This window comes from Vidua macroura, chromosome 16 (genome assembly GCF_024509145.1).
Source record: "Vidua macroura isolate BioBank_ID:100142 chromosome 16, ASM2450914v1, whole genome shotgun sequence".
Classification (NCBI taxonomy): Eukaryota; Metazoa; Chordata; class Aves; order Passeriformes; family Viduidae; genus Vidua; species Vidua macroura.
In genome coordinates, this window is record NC_071586.1 from 15,566,024 (window position 1) to 15,587,710 (window position 21,687).

Genomic DNA, 21,687 nt, shown 5'->3' on the forward strand with positions numbered 1-21,687 from the left:
TCAATAAAGAGCTAAAAATGAATAGAAAAAAAGAGAAAGATTTGGTAATAACTTTATTGAATCAGGTGAGCATAAGGAACAAGGAAACTGCAACATCAGGCCCCAGAGATGCAGCAGCTCGAGGGAACTCCCAGCAGCACCCCCAGGGAACTCAGAGCTGCTGATGGAGAAATAACTGAAACCCAAGGGAAGACACAAGATGCTCCTGCAGGGAAGACATTTCACTCCCTGAACTTTACAAACCAAAGGATGGGGAGAGTTGCTGACTGGAAGTGGTGGCAGCACCCAGCCCCCCTCAGGGGCCAGGATCAGCTCCAGGATCCTGAGCAAGGCAGGAACAGGGACTGCCAGGGGCTCCTGCACCCAACTCACCCTCCCCAGCCCCTTCTGGGCCAAATCCAACGTGCACAGCTGGTCAGAGCAGTCTTAAATATTCAAGAAAAGAAACCCAAAGCACTTTGCAGCCTGAGAGCAAGCAAAAATAACACATGTAAGGCAAGGAAGAGTGGCTGTAGGCAGGAGTAGCTCTTGGGTAATACTCTGAGCTTGATTTCATAGAAATGATGATGCTAGAAAAGCTGTGTTTCATCACTACAAATTACATAAATTAAAGTCAGCTTTATTCCTACACGTTAGAAATAACTAAACCTGGAGATGGGAGAGAATCAGACACTGAACTACAGCCAGGGGGGACTCCTGGCACTCCATCACCTCAGAGCTGCTGCTGGAGGAGTCACTTCAGAGGAGGAAGAGATCCCCCTCTTCCTCTGAGGTGGAATTTGGGGGTGCCAAGGAACAGGAGCAAACGGAGGTGCAGGTGTCAGACTACTGTAAACAGATAAATGCACTTAAAGGCACTGCAGAAAACATGGTCAGTAATCAGCAGCATTTAATAATGTCCCAGGATGCTGTTGGGAGCTCCCACCAGTAATACATCCAAGAAATTAGAAACATGGCAGTCATTAAATAAAATTCCCGTGTGCTTTACAGAGAGTAAAGCCTTAATGCTGTTACTGTACATGCAGGGCTACAAAATCAGTTTCTTGAAAGAACTTTACAGAAAAATGTCAGAGGCAACTTCAAATCTTGCACAGATCAGCCCAATTCTTCAAGCAGCAGAATGGACTCTGTTTGCAGAAAGGGAAACTCTGCAGCCCAGTGTTTGCAGCTCTCCTGGTCACACACCCCAGTGAGCAGCACTCTCTTGCACCTTTTACCCCTGACTAGTGTGATCTTCACTGAAATAGCACAAAAAAAAATCAGAATGTTATAAGGGAAGCCACTTCCATTCATTTCAGTGATCCATAAACTTCCCCCACCCCAAAACCAGAAAGAAACCCCCAAACCAGAAGCTTATTCCCCTATTGTGTCCCCTGTCATTCTGCAGATCCAGAAGGATTCCCAGCTATTGTGTGTTCCAGGAGGAAGGAGCCCTGCCTGCCCCCCCTGCAGCTCAGCCTAACCCTAGCCCAGTTTGGGAGCTCAGACAGCGGGTGGGGACGAGCTCTGGCACATTCCCCTGATCCCTTTGCCCAGGAGGGCTTCCCAAGTCACCTGCTCCTCACTGCCTCAAGGGCACCAGCCCCCAGCTACTGCCAAACCTCGTTCCAAAGTGCACATCCACAGCCAGAGCCTGGGTGGTGGCCCTGGGGAGAGCTAACTGATGATCCTGCTGATTGCCTGCAGTGAGGGGAACTCCTCATCCTCGATATGCAAAGCTTTGTGGGTCACCACGTCCTGCTGGGTCAGCACCTGCCTGCACGTGGGGCAGATGTAGCAGTCGAGGTCGGCGGGGGAGTCCGTCTGCCAAACATTCTTTTTGTTCTTTTTGGGTTTGTTGGAGCTTTGTTTCTCCTTGATCCGGAAGTCGTTGTGAGCAGAGAGCAGTTCCTGCTGCTTGGCTGTGTCTGGCAGCAACACCAACAACTCCTTGAAAATCTTCTTGAAGTTTTCCCCCAGCAGCTCCCGGCAGCTTTTGTAATACTGAGCTGCAGAGATCAGCCCCTGCAGGGGACAGGGAAAGGGCAAGAATCAGAGGAAAATTAATATTTATCTATTAAAAATCCCACTAGAATTCAGGCATCCCAGAAAGGGAGGCTTTGGGAACCCACTCACCTGCCTGAACTGCCCAGAATGAGTTTTAAATTTATTGAACTTGGACTCGTCGCTCTGAAGAAATTCTTTAATGGATTGTATGAGCTGGATGTTCCTCTGCTGGAAGTTCTCAGGTATCAAGTATGATCCGTGACAGGATTTTGGCCTGTGTTGGAAAAGACCAGAAGTGACCCTGACACTGGTTTGTGTCACACAAAGATGTCCTGGGACATAAATCACAAGGCTGCTCTGGTTTACAGCTGCACGTCCTTCCTCCACCCAGCTACACAAAAGCAGCACACAGTTGTCTTGTCAGGATAATAAAATATGGGATTTCCATATCAGATTCCAGCTTTACACAAACAGAATGTTTAAAATCCAAGTCTAACGTGGTCCTGACGAGCTGCTCTGTGAGCTGGGTGCACTCAAAAGACCTGAGCAAAGACCTCACTGTGAATAAACCAACAGGTAATGCAGGTTCTCTATGAAACTGACACAAAGTTTTCCCAAAAACTCCTCTTTCTGTCCCAGAAGGAACCAGAGAGCAGCTCCTGGAAATATCAGAGCAGTGAAGGTCACCAAGGAGAACAAGCCTCAGCACCTTGCTGCTGGGACTCTCACAGGGATGTTGGAGCTGAAGATTCCCAAATAAATCTAGGCTAGACAAGGTCTGAGCAGCCAAAAATTGCACAGGTTTGCAGTTCCTCAGACTGGGCTGTTTTATGAAATTCTCCTGAATCCAACCCACAGCAGCCTGGGACTTCCCAAGGGGAACCTTCCCCCAGCTGGCCCTACTCAGAGTCACTCCCTGGGTGCTGTTTGAAGCCCCTGTGACACGAGGGAGGTGTGAGGTGTCCCACAGCCCCTGGCAGGTCCTTGACTCACTCTTTCAGAGCCGTAGTGACGGGTTCAGAGATGGTGGAGGATGGGATGACAGCGAAGCCCGGCGGGGGTTTGCTGACAGGCACCGACAGGCCCGGAGGCGGAGGAGGATTCTTCAACAGCACCACAGAGTTAAAGCCTGAGGGAAGCAGGGAAAGGGCAGGAATTAGACCCCTCACAGACCCCTGGATAAAACCCACACCAGTGCCCGACACACTCTGCAGAAGCACCAAGAAGAGTTTGCAGTGCAGACATCACTATATTAGAGAAAACCTAAAAAAAAATCTTCAAGAAGTACTTGAGAGTGGCTGATGTTCCTCTACAGAGAAAGTGCTTTAATTATTCATTTACTTTCTCAATGGAAAATAATTTTGAAAGCCCACTCCAAGTCACAATGAAAAACACTTTTGCATTATTAAAGTGAACACAAACCACGGGAGGAGGCAGCAGGCCCAGCCTGGCCTCTCCCAGCAGGAGCTGCACAAACAGCGGTGCCGGCGCCTCCCGATGCGATCCCACTGCCATGAAAACCACTCCAGGCCACGTTTGTTCCTGTCTCCCTGCTTTCACAAGGTCATGGCTAAAAGCATGGCAGGAAACCTCTGCCAGCACGGGAGGAAGTGAAGTGACAAGTGCCAGCAGGGACAGGACACAGCCAGATTCCCTGTGCCTGCAGTGGCTTCCAAGGCAGATCTCGGAGCACAACACACGGGTTTGTCAGCCCTGGGGACAGGGAAAAACCAGCTCTACATCCATGAGCCACTCCCAGCGAGCAAACACCTCCAGCTGTGGGGCAGAGGTGATTCCCAGAGGACATTCCAGCCCCCCTGTGACACCCAGGCAGCCTCTATCTCCAGAGCCCAACCTGGCACTTGGTGGCAGAACCACAAGAGAGCCAGGAGGAGTTTACACAACACATCCACGTGTTCTCTGGGCTCTCCCCAAGCAAAGCTGGCCATGCTCAGCAGTGCTTCCCCATCCCTGGAAGTGTCCAAGGCCAGGCTGGAGCAACCTGGTCAAGTGGAAAGTGCCCTTGCCCACGGCAGGGAGTGGAATGAGATGATCTTTAAGATCCCTCCCACCCAAACCATTCCGTGACTCTGAGATTCATTCCCTGCTTACCTGGTGGCGGGGGCATCCTGGCTGATCCTGAGCTCCCAAGAGCTGGGAAGTCTTCCTGAGGTAAAGGGCATTTGTTAGTCACTGGGGGCTTTTTAAGGCCGGGGGGCTCTTTGGGTGCAGCACAGCCAGCTGATGGCTTCTCCGAGTGCCCGTTGACGACAGCGGTGGCTCTGTCGGGGCCGTGAGCAGCAGGGAACACCTTGCAGGGCTGCTCTGCCTCCAGGGCCTTCTCTGTGGCTGGCCTGGGCAAGGGCATCTCCTGGGGCGGCCGTGGGGAGGATGGGCTCTGCTTCTCAACCCCCATCTTCTTTTTCTTGCCCACTTTCGTAAAAGTTTGTGAGGTAGAAGCTGCCAGCAAGGACGAGACGTCGAACATGGTCGGGGTGCTGCGGATCTCCTGGGTGGTCAGGCCACCACTGCCGTCCTCGTCGTCCGACTCACAGAGTTTATTGCTCTTCTTACTGCCTTTGGAGGTGTTCAAGGATGGTTTTTTGGCTGGCTGGTTGACACAGGGGCTGCTCATGGCTTTGACCACGTTTTTACTGGAACCATTGTTCCATGCAGATGTGATGTGAGTTACTGTCCTATTGGTGGGCTTCACTTTGGACACCAGGGCTGGGAAATCCTCCTCCTGGAAGGCTGCTTTCCTGGCAGTGGCTGTGTACATCAGAGACATCCCTGATGAGATGGTGGGAGCTGCAGAGGAGGACAAGCTTGGGAAATCTTCTTCTTTAAGCTTAACCAGTGCTGGCTGGGCAGAGCTGTGGGGAAGGGAGAGGGTTGGAGTTACTGAGGCAGCAGAGCCCCAAGGGACAGCACAAACCCACAACTCTCCACACTTCTCCTCAGACTGTCACATCCTTGTGGGTTCCTTCCAGTGAGGATATTCCCTGATTCTATTCCATGATTCTAAGATCAAGCCAGGAGCTGAAGCAATGCCTGATGCTGCTCATGCTGGTGAGCAGTACAGAAACAGCTCCAGGCAGGAGGGGACGGGGCAGGGGAAACCTTGGAGGGATCAAATGATCTGGAGAATTATTCTGCCCAGAAATGCAGAACACATTGATCAGCTTCTAAAGGTGCTTTGATCCTGCTGCAGCCCGGCAGACTCACCCTTGGAGAGGTCCTGCTGCAGAGCCGATTGCTGGAAAGTCCTCCTGGCTGAGCACTCCGTTAGCAGCTGCTTCTTTTGGAACAGGGACAGAAAGAGCAAAGACATTGCTTTCAACCCAAACCCATTCATTCCAGAGCAGGGGCTATCAATGGCCATGACAGCAGCACTACCAAGGCCTATTTTCAGCAGCTGATGATGCCATTAACTGACATTCCAGAAGAACAAATTAAATCCATGCATCACTATTTCCTTCAATTAACTGTGTTGCCCATTATGTCATGGCATTCAGGAAATTCATGATACTTTAAATGAGTAAAACATGGGTAAGGCAGAACTTTCTGAGGGAACCTTCCAGGCACTGAGATGCCCTGCAGCACCTGTCCAACACTCACCTGTGACATCGTTTGAAGACTTTGGCACACGCTTGGAGCCGAGCACGTCGGGATCCCTCAAATCCTCCTTTCTCCCCCTGCTGCTGCTGCCTTCCTCTTTGTCCTCCACCCTCTTCTTCTCTTCCTGCCGTTTGGCTGCCACAGATGCCCTGACTGCTGCTGCAACATCCCGGTCTTCTTCTTCCCTGCAGGACAGGGCAGACTCCCTTGGTCACACAGCAAGGATCACGGAGCAGCTGCCTCGCTGCAGTCTCACCTCTGCGGTGCCAGCTGCGGTGACATCCCTGATCTCGTGCTGCCACCTGCTGAGAAGCCCAAACCAGTCCCACCACTCCAATCCACCCCAGCCAGGCAACATTTCCCCCCTGGATTTCCAAGTTCCATGTGTGGGAATAACAATCCAGGCCAGAAGGAACCGGGGTGAACTGGGAGATGCAGGGGGCACCTGTCTCTCCCGTTCATTTCCAAATGTATGGAATCATCATTCTTGGAGGCCACAGGAACTCTTTTGAGACATGGCTGGGCATGAACTCTCAACACATGCACGATCCACATGCGACACCAACAGAGGAGTGTTTTGGGATGGACTTTTTCCCCCCTGTGCAATCACCAGTAATGAACCAGCTGCCCGTCCAGCGAGAAAAAGAAGAAAATAAGATGTGCAGGATGTAAAAAGCACTCAGGTCTGGTGTGGATGAAGAGACATAGAAATGCAAAGTTTCATTTCAATACTTAACCCTCTTCCTTTTCCAAAGCACTCAGTCTGGCCACACAGAGATCTGTTAGTTCAATGAAAAGCAGGGTCCTTAGAACAGGAATTTCATGACTACCCAGACCAAAAACTCCATTAAACCTGCACAGACTTGTCACCTACTTCAGAAAATCCTATTTAGAGAAGTTTGCATAAAAACAGCTGCTGGAATTAATTCAGGGTTCTGAGTTTATTTAATCCAAAAGTTGGGGGTTACATTGTTTGCTTCCTGACCTGAAACTTCACACAAAACAATTCCATGATGACCCAGCACGTAGCCAGGACATAGGCTTGGACTGGAAGCTGTCAGCTAAGGATTCACCATGGAGGCTTCCAAATTTTGTATCACTTCCTTCCTCCTAATCCACCAAAATATTGTGAATTGGCAGGTAAAAGCCATAACTAAATGGGAGTAAAACTCCACACAAGGTTGTGCTACTCACCTCTTGTACCTCCAGCTGCCTCTCCTGTTCTGCTGGTTCCCTCGGCTGCTCAGCCTGCTCGCCCTCCCTTGCCTGTTGAACCTGTCAACCTCCTCGTAGTCATCTCCACCTACAACACCTAAAACAGGGGGGAGGGATGATCACTCTCAGTTATTTCTCTAGTGTGGGCATCACACTGTGCCTGAAAAATGCAAAAATACACCGGTACAAATAAATTATCTTCATTTCTTTCTGATGACCAAGTCAGCAGTTCTCCTAAAATTACCTGTCCTCATTAAACTCACACCCAGGGAAAAAATCCTACAACAATTCAGGCAGGAAGGGATGTCTGGATATCACCTGCTCCAGCCCTTTACTCAAAGCAAGGCCAGCTCTAAAACTACATCTGAGGGCTTTGTCTGGGCAAGTTCTGGTTATCCTCAACCTCTACAACCTCTCGGGTTGGAGAGGCCTTCTCAACCTCTACAAGCTCTTGGGTTGGAGAGGCCTTCTCAACCTCTACAAGCTCTTGGGTTGGAGAGGCCTTCTCAACCTCTACAAGCTCTTGGGCTGGAGAGGCCTTCTCAACCTCTACAAGCTCTTGGGCTGGAGAGGCCTTCTCAAACTACAAGCTCTTCGTTTGGAGAGGCCTTCTCAACCTCTACAAGCTCTTGGGTTGGAGAGGTCTTCTCAAACTCTACAAGCTCTTGAGTTGGAGAGGCCTTCTCAAACTCTACAAGCTCTTGGGTTGGAGAGGCCATCTCAGCCTCTGGAAGCTCTTGGTTTGGAGAGGCCTTCTCAACCTCTACAAGCTCTTGGGTTGGAGAGGCCTTCTCAACCTCTACAAGCTGTTCCAGGGCTTGTCTACCTTCTTTGGGAAGAATTTCTTCGTGGCTATGAAATATTCACCAGGCATTCTTGAAAACTCTTAAAGAATAAGAGCCATAGAATGGTCTGGATGGTTGGAGGCACCTTAAAGAACACCTCGCTCCTAAGCAAGGACACCTTCCACCAGCCAGACCAGGCTGCTCCAAGCCCTGTGCAAGCGTGGGCGCTTTCAGGGACGGGGCAGCCGCAGCTGTGCCTGCCCGCCCTGGCGGGGTGCCCCTCCGTGCCCGCGGGGTAGCGGCCGTGCCCAGCTGACCGTCGGTCCTGCGCGGGTGCCGGGGGGCGTAGGTGAACTGCAGGTCGATGTGGCGGTTCTGGCGCGCCTCGGCGCGGCTCTTGCTGTGGCAGGCGCTCTTGTGGGCCTTGTAGTCGATCTCGGTGCGGAAGGCGTGCGTGAACTGCTCCGAGCTGCAGCGGCCCTCCTCGCACAGGAAGTGCTTCTCCCTGAAGTGCTCCCGCAGGTATTCGTAGTCACTGGGAAGGGAAAACACACAGCTGACCCTTGCTGATGGTAAAAGGGTTTTAAAATCATGGGGGTTTGGGGAGTTAGGAAAGTTAGGCTTAGTAAGCCCTGGGAAAATATAGGCCTTGGACTTGCTAGAACTGCACCTGTGTAGCTAGTATATGATAAATGATAGAATTATTAGATGCGATGATTGTTTAGTAATTAAATATAATTACTGTTTAATCATAAGAATAATAATGAGAAACTGTGGTCAGGGGCTTGAGAAAGATCACGAGAAACCCACGCTTGAATAAGATCAATGTATACAATTGAACAACATAAGTTTAATAATTAATATGTAAGTTATATAACGATAGAATTTAAAATACTTTCAGCTCGAAAGCCATGTCGGAGTCAGATTTGGGTCTGTACCCCTGATTCCCAGAGCTCTTCAATAAAAGCACCTGAATAGAATCATAGTCCGTGATTGTGGGTTCCTGAACACTAACATTCCCACTCTCTGACACAGCCACTCCTACAAGGGTGATGCCTTAAATTTGAGCTTTCATGGTTTCCAGATTTGGGACTGCATTGGTTTATAACTCTGAACTCCATTTGAAGGGTCAGCAAGTTCTCCTCACAGCCCAGGCACACAGAACAATCCTTTTCCAGCCCCAGAACCAAGGACACGGCTGCAGCTCCAGCCCCAAGAAGTGCAAACAGCAGGGAATGGAGGAGAGCAGCCTGGGAGGGTGGGACTGCAGCACCTGAGCTGGAATTGGACACTGAACCCCAGTGTGCAAATGGAACAAAACTTAGAAAAGTGTGAAAACTCCTGAGCCAGGGTCCATCTTGGGTGGAGCCTTGGCCAGGCCCTTGTACTGCCCAAGGTGCATCCTTTGAAGGCCTTTTCATAAATCCCTGCTTTATTCTTGAACTCTGCCCAGCCTCTGCTCCAGGCAGCCTCTCCAGGCATCAAGGGGAGGTGAGGACAAGCCCTGGTGGTTCATTTGTCCTTTACCAGGGATGTTTTCTAGCTGACATCACTTCTGTACAGCCAACACAGACCTGGATGCACTATCCACATGTCAAACCAAACTCACTGGCTGAACAGAGCCGACCCCTCCCAAAGGGCTCTTCTGATGGCACACAGCTACTCTTACAGGCTTCAGTGGTGGCTGGTTCAGATCAAGGAATCACAGATTTAAGGTAGGGAAAGACCTTTAAGACCATCAACCTGCACCACCACCATGTTCACCACTCGTGTCACGTCCCCAGGTGCCACATCCACATGGTTTTAAACATTTCCAGGGATAGTGACTCCACTATTTCCCTGGCTAACCTCTTCCAGTGCCTGACAACTCTTTCCATGAAGGAATTTTTCCCAATATCCAATCTAAACCTCCCCTGATGCAACTTAAGAACACTTCCTCTCCTCCTGTTCCCCATTGGAGGTAACACACCAGACAGCTGCCATCAGGCTGCAAAATTAACTTTTAATAAAGAAAATTTTAAAGCATGAACTAGACTCAAAGTGAGTATTTTGCCTATTTATTTAAGGAATTGCACCTAACCTGCTGCCACTCCTCCACTCTGCTTTCAAACACTACTTACCCCCTAAATTCAAAGCACACCCAAAATTTAAAATCTAAGCCAGAAAAAGGAAATTTAAGCTGGGAAAAGGACTCCTATCAATAACGTGCTTGCCTGTAGTACTCCTGAGCCCCCTCGGAGTCACAGAAGTGGCAGAAGTAGTGATCCCTGCGCAGGTGTTTGAGCAGCTCGTCGTTGTCCAGGTAGCGCTCGTCGCAGAACTTGCAGAGGGGGTGGCCCCGGTGGGAGGTGTCGTCGGGGTCCCCGTGGATCCGGTGCCGGGCCAGGTCCTTCCTGGAATACCATTTCCTCTCGTAGGTGAAGATCTGGAGGGCAGGTATTGTGTTAATACATTGGTATTTATAGCTTTGAAATGTTTCCGACGGACACAGAACCAAACAGAACAAGCCAGGCCGTGCCCAACTTCTCCATCTGGAAGATTTGCTTCAAGAAGATACAGTTTGACCACCAACAGCTAAAATTTTTGGTGGATAGGAAGCAAAATTCAAATGATGGATTCAAATTAAATCTAACTTGCATTTCTCTGAACACTGGAAACAAACTTAATTCACATTTTTTCCCTTTGGAATCTTTTTATGCTGTAACGAGTTTAAATTATAACCTCTGGAGCAGAAAAGGCCTAACTATGTATTTATCAACAAACAGTATTTTGTTTCCTCAAATTTAGAAACCCCAAGGGAACTGCTTCACTTTTCTCTCACAGTAACCACCCCAAATAGCTGCACACAGAGGAGCCACTTCAGTGAACAACTTGTGCATCACAAGCCAACCCTCTGTCCCCACTACCTCGTGAGCTGTTTTGGTAGGAAGGGTCCTGGAGATGCCAAAAATATCAACCCAGCCTTGAGAACAGAATATCCTTTATTTTTGGCCTTGACAAGGACTGGGAAATGGCTCTGGGAAAAGGTTTGTTTGGCTTTGCCAAGGCTGATGGACTGAAGCTTCCACAGGTTTAAGAGTTTCTTTTCAGTGGGAATGAGTAACATGGGACTTTTTTCTTTGAAATAAAAATCTCTACAGTATTCTGAAATTAAAAAGCAACAGTTTTAATATTGTTTGTGAGAGAAAATGGCAAACAAGTTCCCTCAGTGCTGGCTACATACCCTGAGCATGAAGCACCTCACCAGAAACCAAAGGAGGTCCTGCCCTCCTTTCCCACTTCCCTTCAATCAGCTCCAGGAATTCCAAGACCACAGGAAAGACTCAGCTCAGTTCCCCAACTTATTAGGGTTCATTTAGGTCAACTGCTCATTCCTGGATCCCATCCCTTTTGGCAGCAAACTCCAGTTCACCTGGCACAAACCAACTGTGGCACCACCACCGCGGGGTTTAATTTAAAACCTGGAGAACCTCCAGGCCCTCTTCAGTAATCAGTTCATGGAAGGAGAAAGGCTTAAAATAAAGCAACTGGCCTCACTGCAGGAAGAGGGAACTGTTCTGCCTTCCCATCTTCCCAGGAACTCCTGGAGGTCATGGAGGGATCTCCCCTCCTTCCCACACATCCAAGCAGAAGCCCAGCTCACCTTTAGGTGTTTAACACAGAGTTTGCAGCAGAAGAGCTCGTGCTGCTTCCTCATGTGCTGTTCCAGATCTGCAAAGGTGTTGAAGGGCTTTGCATCCGGGCACAAGGGGCATTCGTGCTGCAGCAGCTTCCTGAGGGACGAGAGAGATTCCCAAAAATGATCCAATGACCCAGCACCCCGACACCTTTAGCAAAACACAAATGTTCCATCCCTGGCAGAAGGCTCCAGCTTTAAGGCTGCCCCTGCAATCTGCAGTGAGGGTTGTGACCTGCTTATTGCAAGAACTCTGCTGGATGGCAGGAACAGGATGGAACCAAACTACACCGAGGTTCCAGCTGCTGGAGAAGAGCTGAGCAGCCACGGAGTAGGAGCCACACTGTCACTGCAAAACTGAGTAAACTGAAACCGAACAGAACTGAGTAAACTGAAACTGAACAGAACTGAGTAAACTGAAACTGAACAGAACTGAGTAAACTGAAACAACCCCTTCCCCTACTGAAGATTCCTGCAGCATTCATATCCAATTCCATTACACTTCCCACTGTCAGAAACTGAGGATTACAGTGGGGAGAGATAAATTAAGGATTTGTATTAAGAAAGGAGGGAAAAACGCCACCCCAAAAGCCCACCACACAATGATTCCCAGGAAGAGCTGAGCATTGGTCCCACTGGGAGACTCCCACTCACTTATTCCCATAAATATCAAGCCATGCAAAACTGTAAATGCACCAACGTTACATTCTCAGCCCAAATCAGGGTGAATATAATGCCCAACTCGCCAAGGAAAAGGTTCCACTGCCTGCATGGCTTCATCTTTTCCACTCTTCTTTCCATTATCTCAAATCCTCCCAATTAAGGTTATTATAAAAAATACTTGTAGAACACGATACTAATGCCACGTTTTTATTCTGCACTGGTTTTTTCACTTCACCTTTTTTCCCTCCCATTTGGAATTAAGATCTTTGTGTGAAGGCAATGTTACTCTTCATGCAATACTTGGCACACCTTGGTTTGGTTAGTCCTTACTCAGCACAGCAGTAATTACAATTGTAACAGTAATTAAGTCTTTTATCAATTTCCACAGCAGCCATGCAAGGAATGGGAAGGCTTTCAGCACGTTTGCTGCTGTTAAAGACGCCAAAAATGACATTTATTGAGAGAGCAAAGCGTGTGCGTTGTGTTGACGAATCCAAGGCCGCAGCCCCGAGGAGCTGCTGAGCGCTCAGTGCCCTGCTCCAGGCTGTCACCTGGCCAAAAACACCTGCACGGCAGGTGACTCACGTCCCAGCACCCCGCCCTCCCGCAGCAGCACTTCCTGCCACGTGCTCGGGGGGGACATTCCAGGGAGGAGCCAGCGCTCACCTGTACAGCGCGTACACCTCAGCGTCCATGAAATAAATGTCGTATTTCTTCTCATGCTGCAGCTGCTGCAGGGCTATGGAGGAGAAGGACGGCAGCTTCCGCCCGAACACCACCTGTGGGAACAGCATTGGGATGGGGATTCCAGGCAGGCTCCTCGGCACCACCTCTGGGAGCTGCCCACGCCCGCAGCGCTGTGCCAGCCTCAGCTGTCACCTCCCCCGGGCACTGTCCCCTGCTGTCAGCAGGGCCACAGGACACCTTATCAAGCCGCCAGGGAGACGTGGATCGGCCCAGCCTGGCCTCTGGAGTTTGAACGAGATTAGGAAACGCTTCTGGTCTGTTTTGCTCCCACAGCTGTTCCCAGAGTAAATATCCTCAAGCAGCACGAGCCCTTCCACAGCCAATGCCTGGCAGGAGCCCTGCCCTCAGCTCCTCCCCATCTCCTGGGGGATCACACCTGGAGTCTCCAAGCGACAAGAGACTCAGTGCCTAAGGGTGGCAGAGAAACCACTGATTCTTCTTCCCTTAACTCCCAGGAAAGCGAGGAGCTAAACACACAGCACCTCCCGAATTAGCTGTAGCACACAGCCCTCCCAGGGCATTTCCTTGCTCCCAGCTGCCCCGGCTGGGCTCGGAGCACTGCAGCTCCCACCTCCAGCACGCATTCCCAGCCTGGGAATTGCTGCGGTAACAGCTGGAGTTACCAGCCCCAGCCCAGAAAGGCTGAGACATAAATACACTAGGGATTTTCAGTTCTTACAGCAAAAGCTACATTAGAAATCTAGAAGGAGATTCCCAGAGAAGCTGTGGCTGCCCCTGGATGCCTGGTACCAGGTTGGACAGGGCTTGGAGCAGCCTGGGACAGTGAAGGTGTCCCTGCCATGGCAGGGGTGGCACTGGGTGGGCTTTAAGGTCCTTTCCACCCCAAACCATTCCAGGATTTTACAATTCTATGATCCCCCTAGGAGCTGATGCCTCCTGGAGCAGGGAGCAAAGGCTCCATTCTCTGCTGCCAGAGCGAGCCCTGCTGACTTCACACCATAAACATTCGCTCCAAACTCCATTTTCTTCACATTTGGTTTCCCACTCGCCCAGGCGGCGGCGGCGGCGGCACCCCCGGGAGCGGGGCAGAGGGCGGATAACCCGGGCCGTCCGTCCCCGCCGGTTCCACCCCAGCCCCTTCCCCGTCCGGCCCTGCCCGGGAGCTGCCCCGCCCGGCCCGAGGCCCCCCCAGCCCCGGGCCCGGCCTCACCTGCCGCAGCTCCTCCCGGCACACGGCGCAGTAGCGGACGCCGCAGAGCGCCCGCATCCGCACGGAGCAGCGGTAGCAGATGGGGTGCTCGCAGCGGCCCAGGGCCACCACGTCCAGCTCCCCGCAGCACAGCACGCACGGCCCCTCCGCCGGGCCCGGGCCCGGCCCCGCGCCGGCCATGGCGGCCATGGCGGCCTCGGCCCCGCGCCGCCCCGCCCGCACCACTGAGCGCGGGCTAGAGCGCCGCCCCACCATAGAGACGCGCGGTCACAAAGCGTTCACCGGCCATAGAGCTCCGCCCAGAGCGCCGCCGCGCTGCCGGAACTGATTTCCCCCCGCGGCGACAGCACCGCCCCACTGATGTCACCGCGCGGTCCTCCACGGCCGGCCATAGAGACGCAGCGCGGTGACCATAGAGATGCGCGGGGCGGAGCGCCGCCGGCGGGGCCGCTCTGGCTCCCTCTCGGTGGTGGCTGTGAGGCGGAGGAGGACCCCGGGGGCTGTTCGGCGGTCCCGGGCACATTTGGGGTCCCCAGGTCCTTCCTGGCTGTGGGGACACGAGGGACCTCAGACTCTGCACCTCAGTTTGTGGGGACATGGAGACCCCAGACTGCACCTCAGTGTGTGGGGACATGAGGGACCCCAGACTCTGCACCTCAGTCTGTGGGGACCCCAGACTCTGCACCTCAGTCTGTGGGGACATGAGGGACCCCAGACTCTGCACCTCAGTCTGTGGGGACATGGAGACCCCAGACTGCACCTCAGTTTGTGGGGACATGGAGACCCCAGACTCTGCACCTCAGTGTGTGGGGACATGAGGGACCCCACACTCTGCACCTCAGTGTGTGGGGACATGAGGGACCCCACACTCTGCACCTCAATCTGTGGGGACACGAGGGACCCCAGACTGCACCTCAGTGTGTGGGGACATGAGGGACCCCAGACTGCACCTCAGTCTGTGGGGACATGAGGGACCCCAGGGCCGCTCCTGCTCCCTGTGGATGTGGGCACACGGGGGATCTCAGCCCATTGCCGTGCCCGCTGCTGGTTGATGTGGGATTTTCCCAATACAAAACCACCCCTGGGGTGCCAACAGACCCTCCACGGATTCATCAGATCGCCAGCTCCGCCGCTTGATTTAATTTTAAATTTTATAACCCAGCTGTGCGTTTCCCCAGGTAACCCGGGGGTGACTTTGGAAACAAAAGCGTTAAAAACGTACTTGAAACATTGCAGTCACTGGGATTTTGTATTCACTAGAGCAGGAACACAAATAAGCTCAGCTAAACGTGAATAAATCTTTATTTGCTGCAGGTGGTGAGTCCCACACAGGTTCCTGTGAAAAACACAATCACTTGTTTTTAAAATCTTAAAAGTTTATTAGTAATAGAATAGTTATAAAAAATAGTAATAAAATTAGAGTAATAAAAATTTGGACAGTGAGGATTAGGATACTATGAGACAATAAAAAGCAAAGAATTACGGATGTTTTTGGGCACTGAGCTGCCAAAAACACGCCTTGGGAACAAAGGAATAAGCCTTAAAAGCAACAGCCTGTTGCATATTCATATATCTCATACATGACGCATAAATTCCTTGCAAATTAAGAATTTTTCTGGTTTTTGTCAACTTCTTCCCCTTAATCTTGGTGGTTCCATAAAGACGGAGAGAAGGTGGAAGAATGTTTGTTTTTTCTGATGAGGAGGCTGTAACTCTTCAGGTTTTCTGTGGCTGTTATCTCTGTGCAAAGAGTTTCTTGATTATCTCATCCCTTTTCTTGAGCTAGTAAAAAATATCTTACATCGCATTGTTTCTATTTTATGTTATGACCTAGAACTATATTTAACACACTAATTAAGAGACTAAAAACAGCCTAACTTCCTAACATCACGCATATAATAATCGTTTTAATATTTGCGAAGAGCCAATCATAAAATAGGCATTTTTCACAGCCCTGGCCGGAGGCAGCCCAGGTGAGCTGCCCAGGTGTCACACCTGTGGAAGAGGCTTCGGGAAGGTGTGGCCGGCCCTGCCCTCACAGCTCAGCCCCGAATTCAATCCCCTCCGCTCCCGAGGCACAGGTGGGAATTGCTGCTGCTTGGACAGGAGAGGGTGCTCCAGGAGCAGGGAAAAAAATGCTTTAACAGCAGCCATGTTCCTCTGGAAGTGGGGAAAAAGGGGAAAAAAAAAAACCCAAAACAACAACAAAAAACCCAAATAAAAACAAACAAACAAATAAGCAAAAAACCAACCAAACAAAACAAACAAACAAACAAACAAACAAAAAAACCGAACCAAAAAGGACAAAAGCTTCTTTGGCGACAGCACAGAAGAACACACAGGAAGTTTTTTTTTTTTTCAAAGTTTGCTCTCTCCCACCTCTTTTTCCTCACGGATCCCTGCTGAGTGACCAGCGTAGGATCACTGAGTCATAAAACCTTGGAATGGTTCGGGTTGGGAAGAACCTCAGAGCCCACCCAGTGCCACCCCTGCCATGGGCAGGGACACTTCCCACTGTCCCTGGGTGTTTTAAGCCCTGTCCAGCCTGGCCCTGGACCCTCCCAGGAACCCAGGGGCAGCCACAGCTTCTCTGGGAATTCCATCCCAGCCCCTCCTCACCCTCACAGGGAGGAATTCCTTCCCAGTATCCCATCCATCCCTGCCCTCTGGCAGTGGGAAGCCATTCCCCCTTGACCTGTCACTCCAGTTCATGATGAAATTCCTACTGAATTCCTAGGGTCTTCCTGGAAGATCTGATTAGCACCTTTATGGTTCCTTTCTCTTCCCTGAATTCGTTGTCATTTGAGTCAAAAGTTGCTCTTCTTTGAGCCATAAACAATCCTTTCAGGACAAAGCAACTCATCAAACAGATCATTAAAACATCCCATGATGTTCACCAGCCTCGGCTAACGACATCTGTGCCATCAAATAAATTAAGTAATAGCTTTGTTAAGTGTTTGGGAGCAGATAATGAAGGATTTGAACGATTTGGATCATTGGGTACAACAGGTAATATTTACTTTCTCCTGGAGAGCCCCATTTATCCCTCTTGAGCGTGGAGTGGGATAACACACGTCTTGCTAATCAACCCTGAAGTGTGTTTGGGTGGGGCTGCGTGCAGTAATTAGGAATGACTGGTGATGCTGGCTGTAATTACTCCAGGAAATGTTCCCCGAATTAATGACACTGTTGAAAATGTTTTTGTGCCCCAACTGCATCACCCAATTTTGGAGAGCAATTAGCATGAAATGAGCTGGAGGCTGCTGGCAGTGATGTGCTGCCCTGAGTGGCACTTGGCTGGGGAGTGACACGGTGGCTCGGGATCATAAACACACCTGAGGAGCTGGGATGGCAAGGGACATTACTCACCGCCAGGACAATGGCACACGAGCTGGGGTGTTTCAGAGTTCAGCTCTGGTTGGTGACATCACTTCCCACCACCAAGGACCTCATCCAAAGCCCTGGTCCTGCACAGTGTGGTTTCCCCCAGGAGCGTGTGGTGTTCCTGGTCCTGCTGTTCACCAGGCAGGCAGCAGCTCCTCAGCTGGGGCATTTTCTGCTTTTGGGATGATATTTGTTATAATCAGTGTCTGGGGGGGGGAAACCACTGAAGATTCCATGTCCCTTCACAGTGCAGGTGAACTTCCCCCAGCACTGACAGCTCCTGCCAGGTCAGATCCCATCCTCAGTTCTCTCATCCAGGGAGTTCATTTGGAACAAAACCCACGTAAGGATATCATCGAATGGCCTGGGCTGGAAGGAACCTTAAAGTTCATCTGTGCTCCTTCCAGCACAGGCTGGAGGCCAGACTCATCCCTGACCTCTACATCCACCCTGGCATGATCCATCCCAGCCCAGATCCCAGCTTTTGGCACGCTGCCATTGCCAAAGTCGGGTGTCCTTAACTGCTGCCACTGGCTCTTCCTCCACAGCACTGCAGAGAGCAGCTTGGAGCAGCCCTTCCATGGCACCACGGCCTCAGGCAGCACCAGGGAACCTTCAGGCTGGATACTGGGGAAATTCCTTCATGGAGAGGGCTGTCCAGCCCAGGGCAGTGTTGGAGTCCCCATCCCTGAATGTGGCACTTGGGGACACGAGTTTGTGGTGGCCTTGGCAGTGCTGGGAGCATGGCTGGACTCAGTGGTGTTGGAGCTCTGTTCCAACCTCAGTGATTCTGTGATTCCATGATTCCATATCCTGCTAATGCTGCTACCATGACTTTTCCAGCAGTTGGACACATCTTTCCACAGCTGTAAAATGCCAAAAAAAACCCTCTCTGTTCCATTTTGACATCATCACACAAGACATTCCCACTCTCCTGTCATTTCCACCATCATCAAGCAGCACAAAGAATTGCTAAAAAGTCAACGTTGAAACCTTCAAACTTCACCAAATCCTGTTTCCAGCTCCTCACCCTTCTGGAGAACCATCCTGCTGGTGCCTGTGAGTCATGTGTTGAGATTAATTTATTTTGTGGTGCAGAGAGGTTTTTATAAGCCTGTTTGAAGGGATTGAATCATTCTTTGCTGATGATTTAAAGATGCTGGTTTATTTCTCTGGTGATTGCAAATGAAAGCCGGATCTTAGCACTGAGTGTGACCCCAAAACATAAAGAAATAAAATTTTATAAAATTAACTGGGTTCTAAATTTCTTAGTTGGTGCTTGGTTCTGTGTGTTGGAAGGCAAGGAATGTTTCCTTCCCAAGAAAAAGGGTTAATATTGACACTTGAGGTAGTTGATTTCCATGTTTACTCACTAAATATCCCATAATAACTGCAGGAAAAGACCCTTCTCCAGTCATTTCATCAGCAAAAAATACACTTTGGAATAATTGATCAGTCTGGAGATGAGCACAACAAACTCATTCCACTCAGCAGAGCCACAGATCCAATATTTATAGTTCAGCACTGAGATCCTGTCCAAGTGTAGAACTAAAGGTTAAGCCTTGGATTAATTTCCCATTCCCAGCTTGGTGCCGATGCAGCTCATTTGCAGCCAAGGCTCTCAGTGCAGAACGGGGAAATTTGTCTTCATTTGATAAAGTTTCTGCTAAAAGTGATGATTTTCTCAGTGTTTTGTTTTAAGGAAAATAAGTCTCAGCCAGCCCCTGAGCAGTGGCTCCTCACAGGTACCTCATTGCATGGAATCCTGGAATGGTTTGGGGTGGAAGGAACTTTAAAGCTCATCCAGTCCAACCCAGCACCTTCCACTGTCCCAGGATGCTCCAAGCCCCATCCAACCTGGCCTTGGACATTGGCAGGGGCAGCCACAGCTTCTCTGGGCACCCTCCCCACCCTCTGAGTCAAGAATTCCTTCCCAGTATCCCATCAAACCCAGCCCTCTGCCAGCAGGAATCCATTCCCTTGTCCTGGCTCTCCAGGCCCTTGTCCAAAGTTGCACCAGGGGAGGTTCAGGTTGGATATTAGGGAAAATTTCTTCATGGAAAAGGTTGTCACGCCCTGGCACAGGCTGCCCAGGGCAGGGGTGGAGTCACCATCCCTGGACGTGCTCAGTACATGTGTGGATGTGGCACGTGGGGACACGGGTTAGGGGTGAACGAGGAGGGGGTGGGCTGATGGTTGCACACGGGGATCTTAGAGGACTTTTCCAACCTTAACCTGTGCAGATTTGCCTGAAGGCAGGTTTATTCCCATCTACACCCCTTCAAACCCTCCAACCATCTCACACGTGTGTGCTGGAGAGCCTCAGCTAATTACATTTCAGGAAAACAGGAGAGCTCTTGGGAGTTGTGTGGGCTTTGGTTAAGAGATCTCAGGACTGTCAAACGAAAGATTCATCTCTCAACTCTTTCTCCTCGCAGCAAACTCTGCAGAGCAGAGCCAAATTTACTCTGCACTTCACACATCTGGGTATTAACTCGCTGGTGGGGTTGGGAATTACTTCCAGGAGAAAGCCTGACTCATGGACTGGAGGGGGCTGAGGATCTGCTCACAATTTCAGATAGCAGCCCATGGCATCTTTTCTCCCTGCTTCTCAGAGTTTTTGTCTTTGCTGCTTTCCTGAGGCACCGCTGTCATCCCACATCGTGGGGAATTTCTCATCATGGTTCCTTGGTGGTGTTATGTCACACCCAAACCACTCTGTGATGCTGCTGCTGCAGCCCTTGATGTGTTTGAAGACTTTTGATCTTCTGCCAAGCGCAGGAGAGGCAAAAAACGGGGCAGGGTGAGCAATGGTGTCTCACAGTCCATCCTCTCACCCCAGAAGCCCCACCAGAGCTGGGTTCTCCAGCTGATGAGCCACCTCAGGAGTGAAGGGTCACTCCAGCAGCTTGTAGGATGATGGACAACTTCATTAAGCTGGAGGTGAGGACCCCTCGGTGGGTTTGGTGAGTCTGGACCTCAGTTTGGTTTTGGTCTCCCACCAGTGATTCAATGATTCCCTCTCTGCACCTGGGTTTGAAGCAGAAATAATTCCACTGACTCACCTGGGGCTTAGCTATTGTCTGTAAAGGGCTTTGAAATGCTAAAGGATCAATGCCTTGAGAGTGTGGGTGATTGTGGTGTGAGCTCAGCACAGAATCCAAGTGAGGAAACAAATTCCCTTGGCTTGGAGCAGCAGTTCTGTGAAGCTCTGCACAAGTATCACAAGTCTGTGGGATTTTTTCCTTACCTTTGTGTTAATGGATCCATTGTTTCGTGTAAAGGTTTCTCCTGCTCTTGTTCTATCCTGTGTGACATTTACAGTACTCTTTGTTCCATTAGCAAAGTAATTTGAGATAGTTTATTATCCTATGGAGACTTCACTGCCTTCTGTTTAACTTCCACGTGACTGGACCCTGAAGACAAAACCTCTTAAAATAGTGTGTGAGGCTAAAAATAGTGGGGAATGAGTTGCTTCTTAGGAGTCAAATAATTAACTTAGTGCACTTTAGCAAGATCTGCAACATTAGGAAACACCCCTTGTTGTTTCCTCTTTCTCTTCAGAGCCACCAAAGACTGCAGCAGCTTTCTCAGGAGTCAAGGTGTGTTTTACCTCACAGCTTGAAACCGTAATTTGTTTGTAGCAACTACAGCTCCTTTATTTCAGAGGAACACACAAATAGCGTTTAATCAGGTTCTGAATCACCGGGGGCAGGAATTGCTCCGTGATCCGAGTTTGTTACACAAGGACACACTTGAGATGCAAGAAAATGGCAAAGGTTGCTATTGCTGGGGCTTTCTGGTGTGCTGCCAACACAGCACCTGAGGGACCGAGGCTGTTTGGGTCCCCCGGGCTGAGTGCCTCATCCCAGCCCCACACAAACACTGTTCTGAATTCCCAGGAGCTCAGCAGTGGGATGGGTGTTGGAAAACATCAGGATTTACTGAGCCACACGTGTGAGAATATCTTTTTCTTGCCATCAAGACTTTGCTCACTCCCAGGTTGAAGTCATGCAGGAGGCAGCAGGGATGTGAATCTGGGAAAGGAGGGGAAGTGCAGGAATTTGGTGTCTGGGCAGAGATGGAGCAGTGGGGAGTCAGAGCAGTGACCTGGGCAGCAGGGTGTTCACACAATGTGACAAAAAATGTCACAGTTTTGAGTGGGACCTGCAGTCCCAGCTCGCTCAGCTGCTGAGCTTCCAACCTTGTCTGAAAGTCACCTCCTCACAGCAGCGCCAGCTGTGCTCCGCCTTGGGAAGTGCCTGGCACTGCCTGGTATGGCATGGGCAACAGAACTCACCCCTTCTCCAACCTCCAACTTCAGTTTTGTGCCTCCAGCTGATTTCGCAGCGGTGCAGCTGCTTTTGGCTGATCTGTGTCCGTCTCTCCAAGGCCAACCTGCACAGGAAGGCAGAGCCAGGCAGTGGCCAGGTGAAGGCCCT

General features: G+C 50.5%; 1 protein-coding gene across 2 annotated transcripts; it reads right to left on the bottom strand.

Moving 5' to 3' along the window:
• Positions 1-35: 35 nt before the first annotated feature.
• ZNF598 (zinc finger protein 598, E3 ubiquitin ligase) lies at positions 36-14,137 on the bottom strand. 2 transcript variants are annotated; one of them, XM_053991765.1, is made up of 12 exons: positions 13,862-14,137; positions 12,610-12,722; positions 11,248-11,377; positions 9,818-10,029; positions 7,922-8,139; positions 6,799-6,916; positions 5,605-5,789; positions 5,212-5,281; positions 4,099-4,859; positions 2,980-3,115; positions 2,116-2,260; positions 36-2,004 (listed from the first exon to the last, which is right to left on the bottom strand). In XM_053991765.1, the coding sequence occupies exons 1-12, from the start codon at positions 14,114-14,116 to the stop codon at positions 1,657-1,659; spliced, it is 2,691 nt and encodes an 896-aa protein (XP_053847740.1). In that variant the 5' UTR covers positions 14,117-14,137; the 3' UTR covers positions 36-1,656. The 2 variants fall into 2 exon arrangements, with proteins under 2 accessions (XP_053847740.1, XP_053847739.1); XM_053991764.1 differs by having other exon boundaries at positions 5,212-5,284.
• Positions 14,138-21,687: the final 7,550 nt, after the last annotated feature.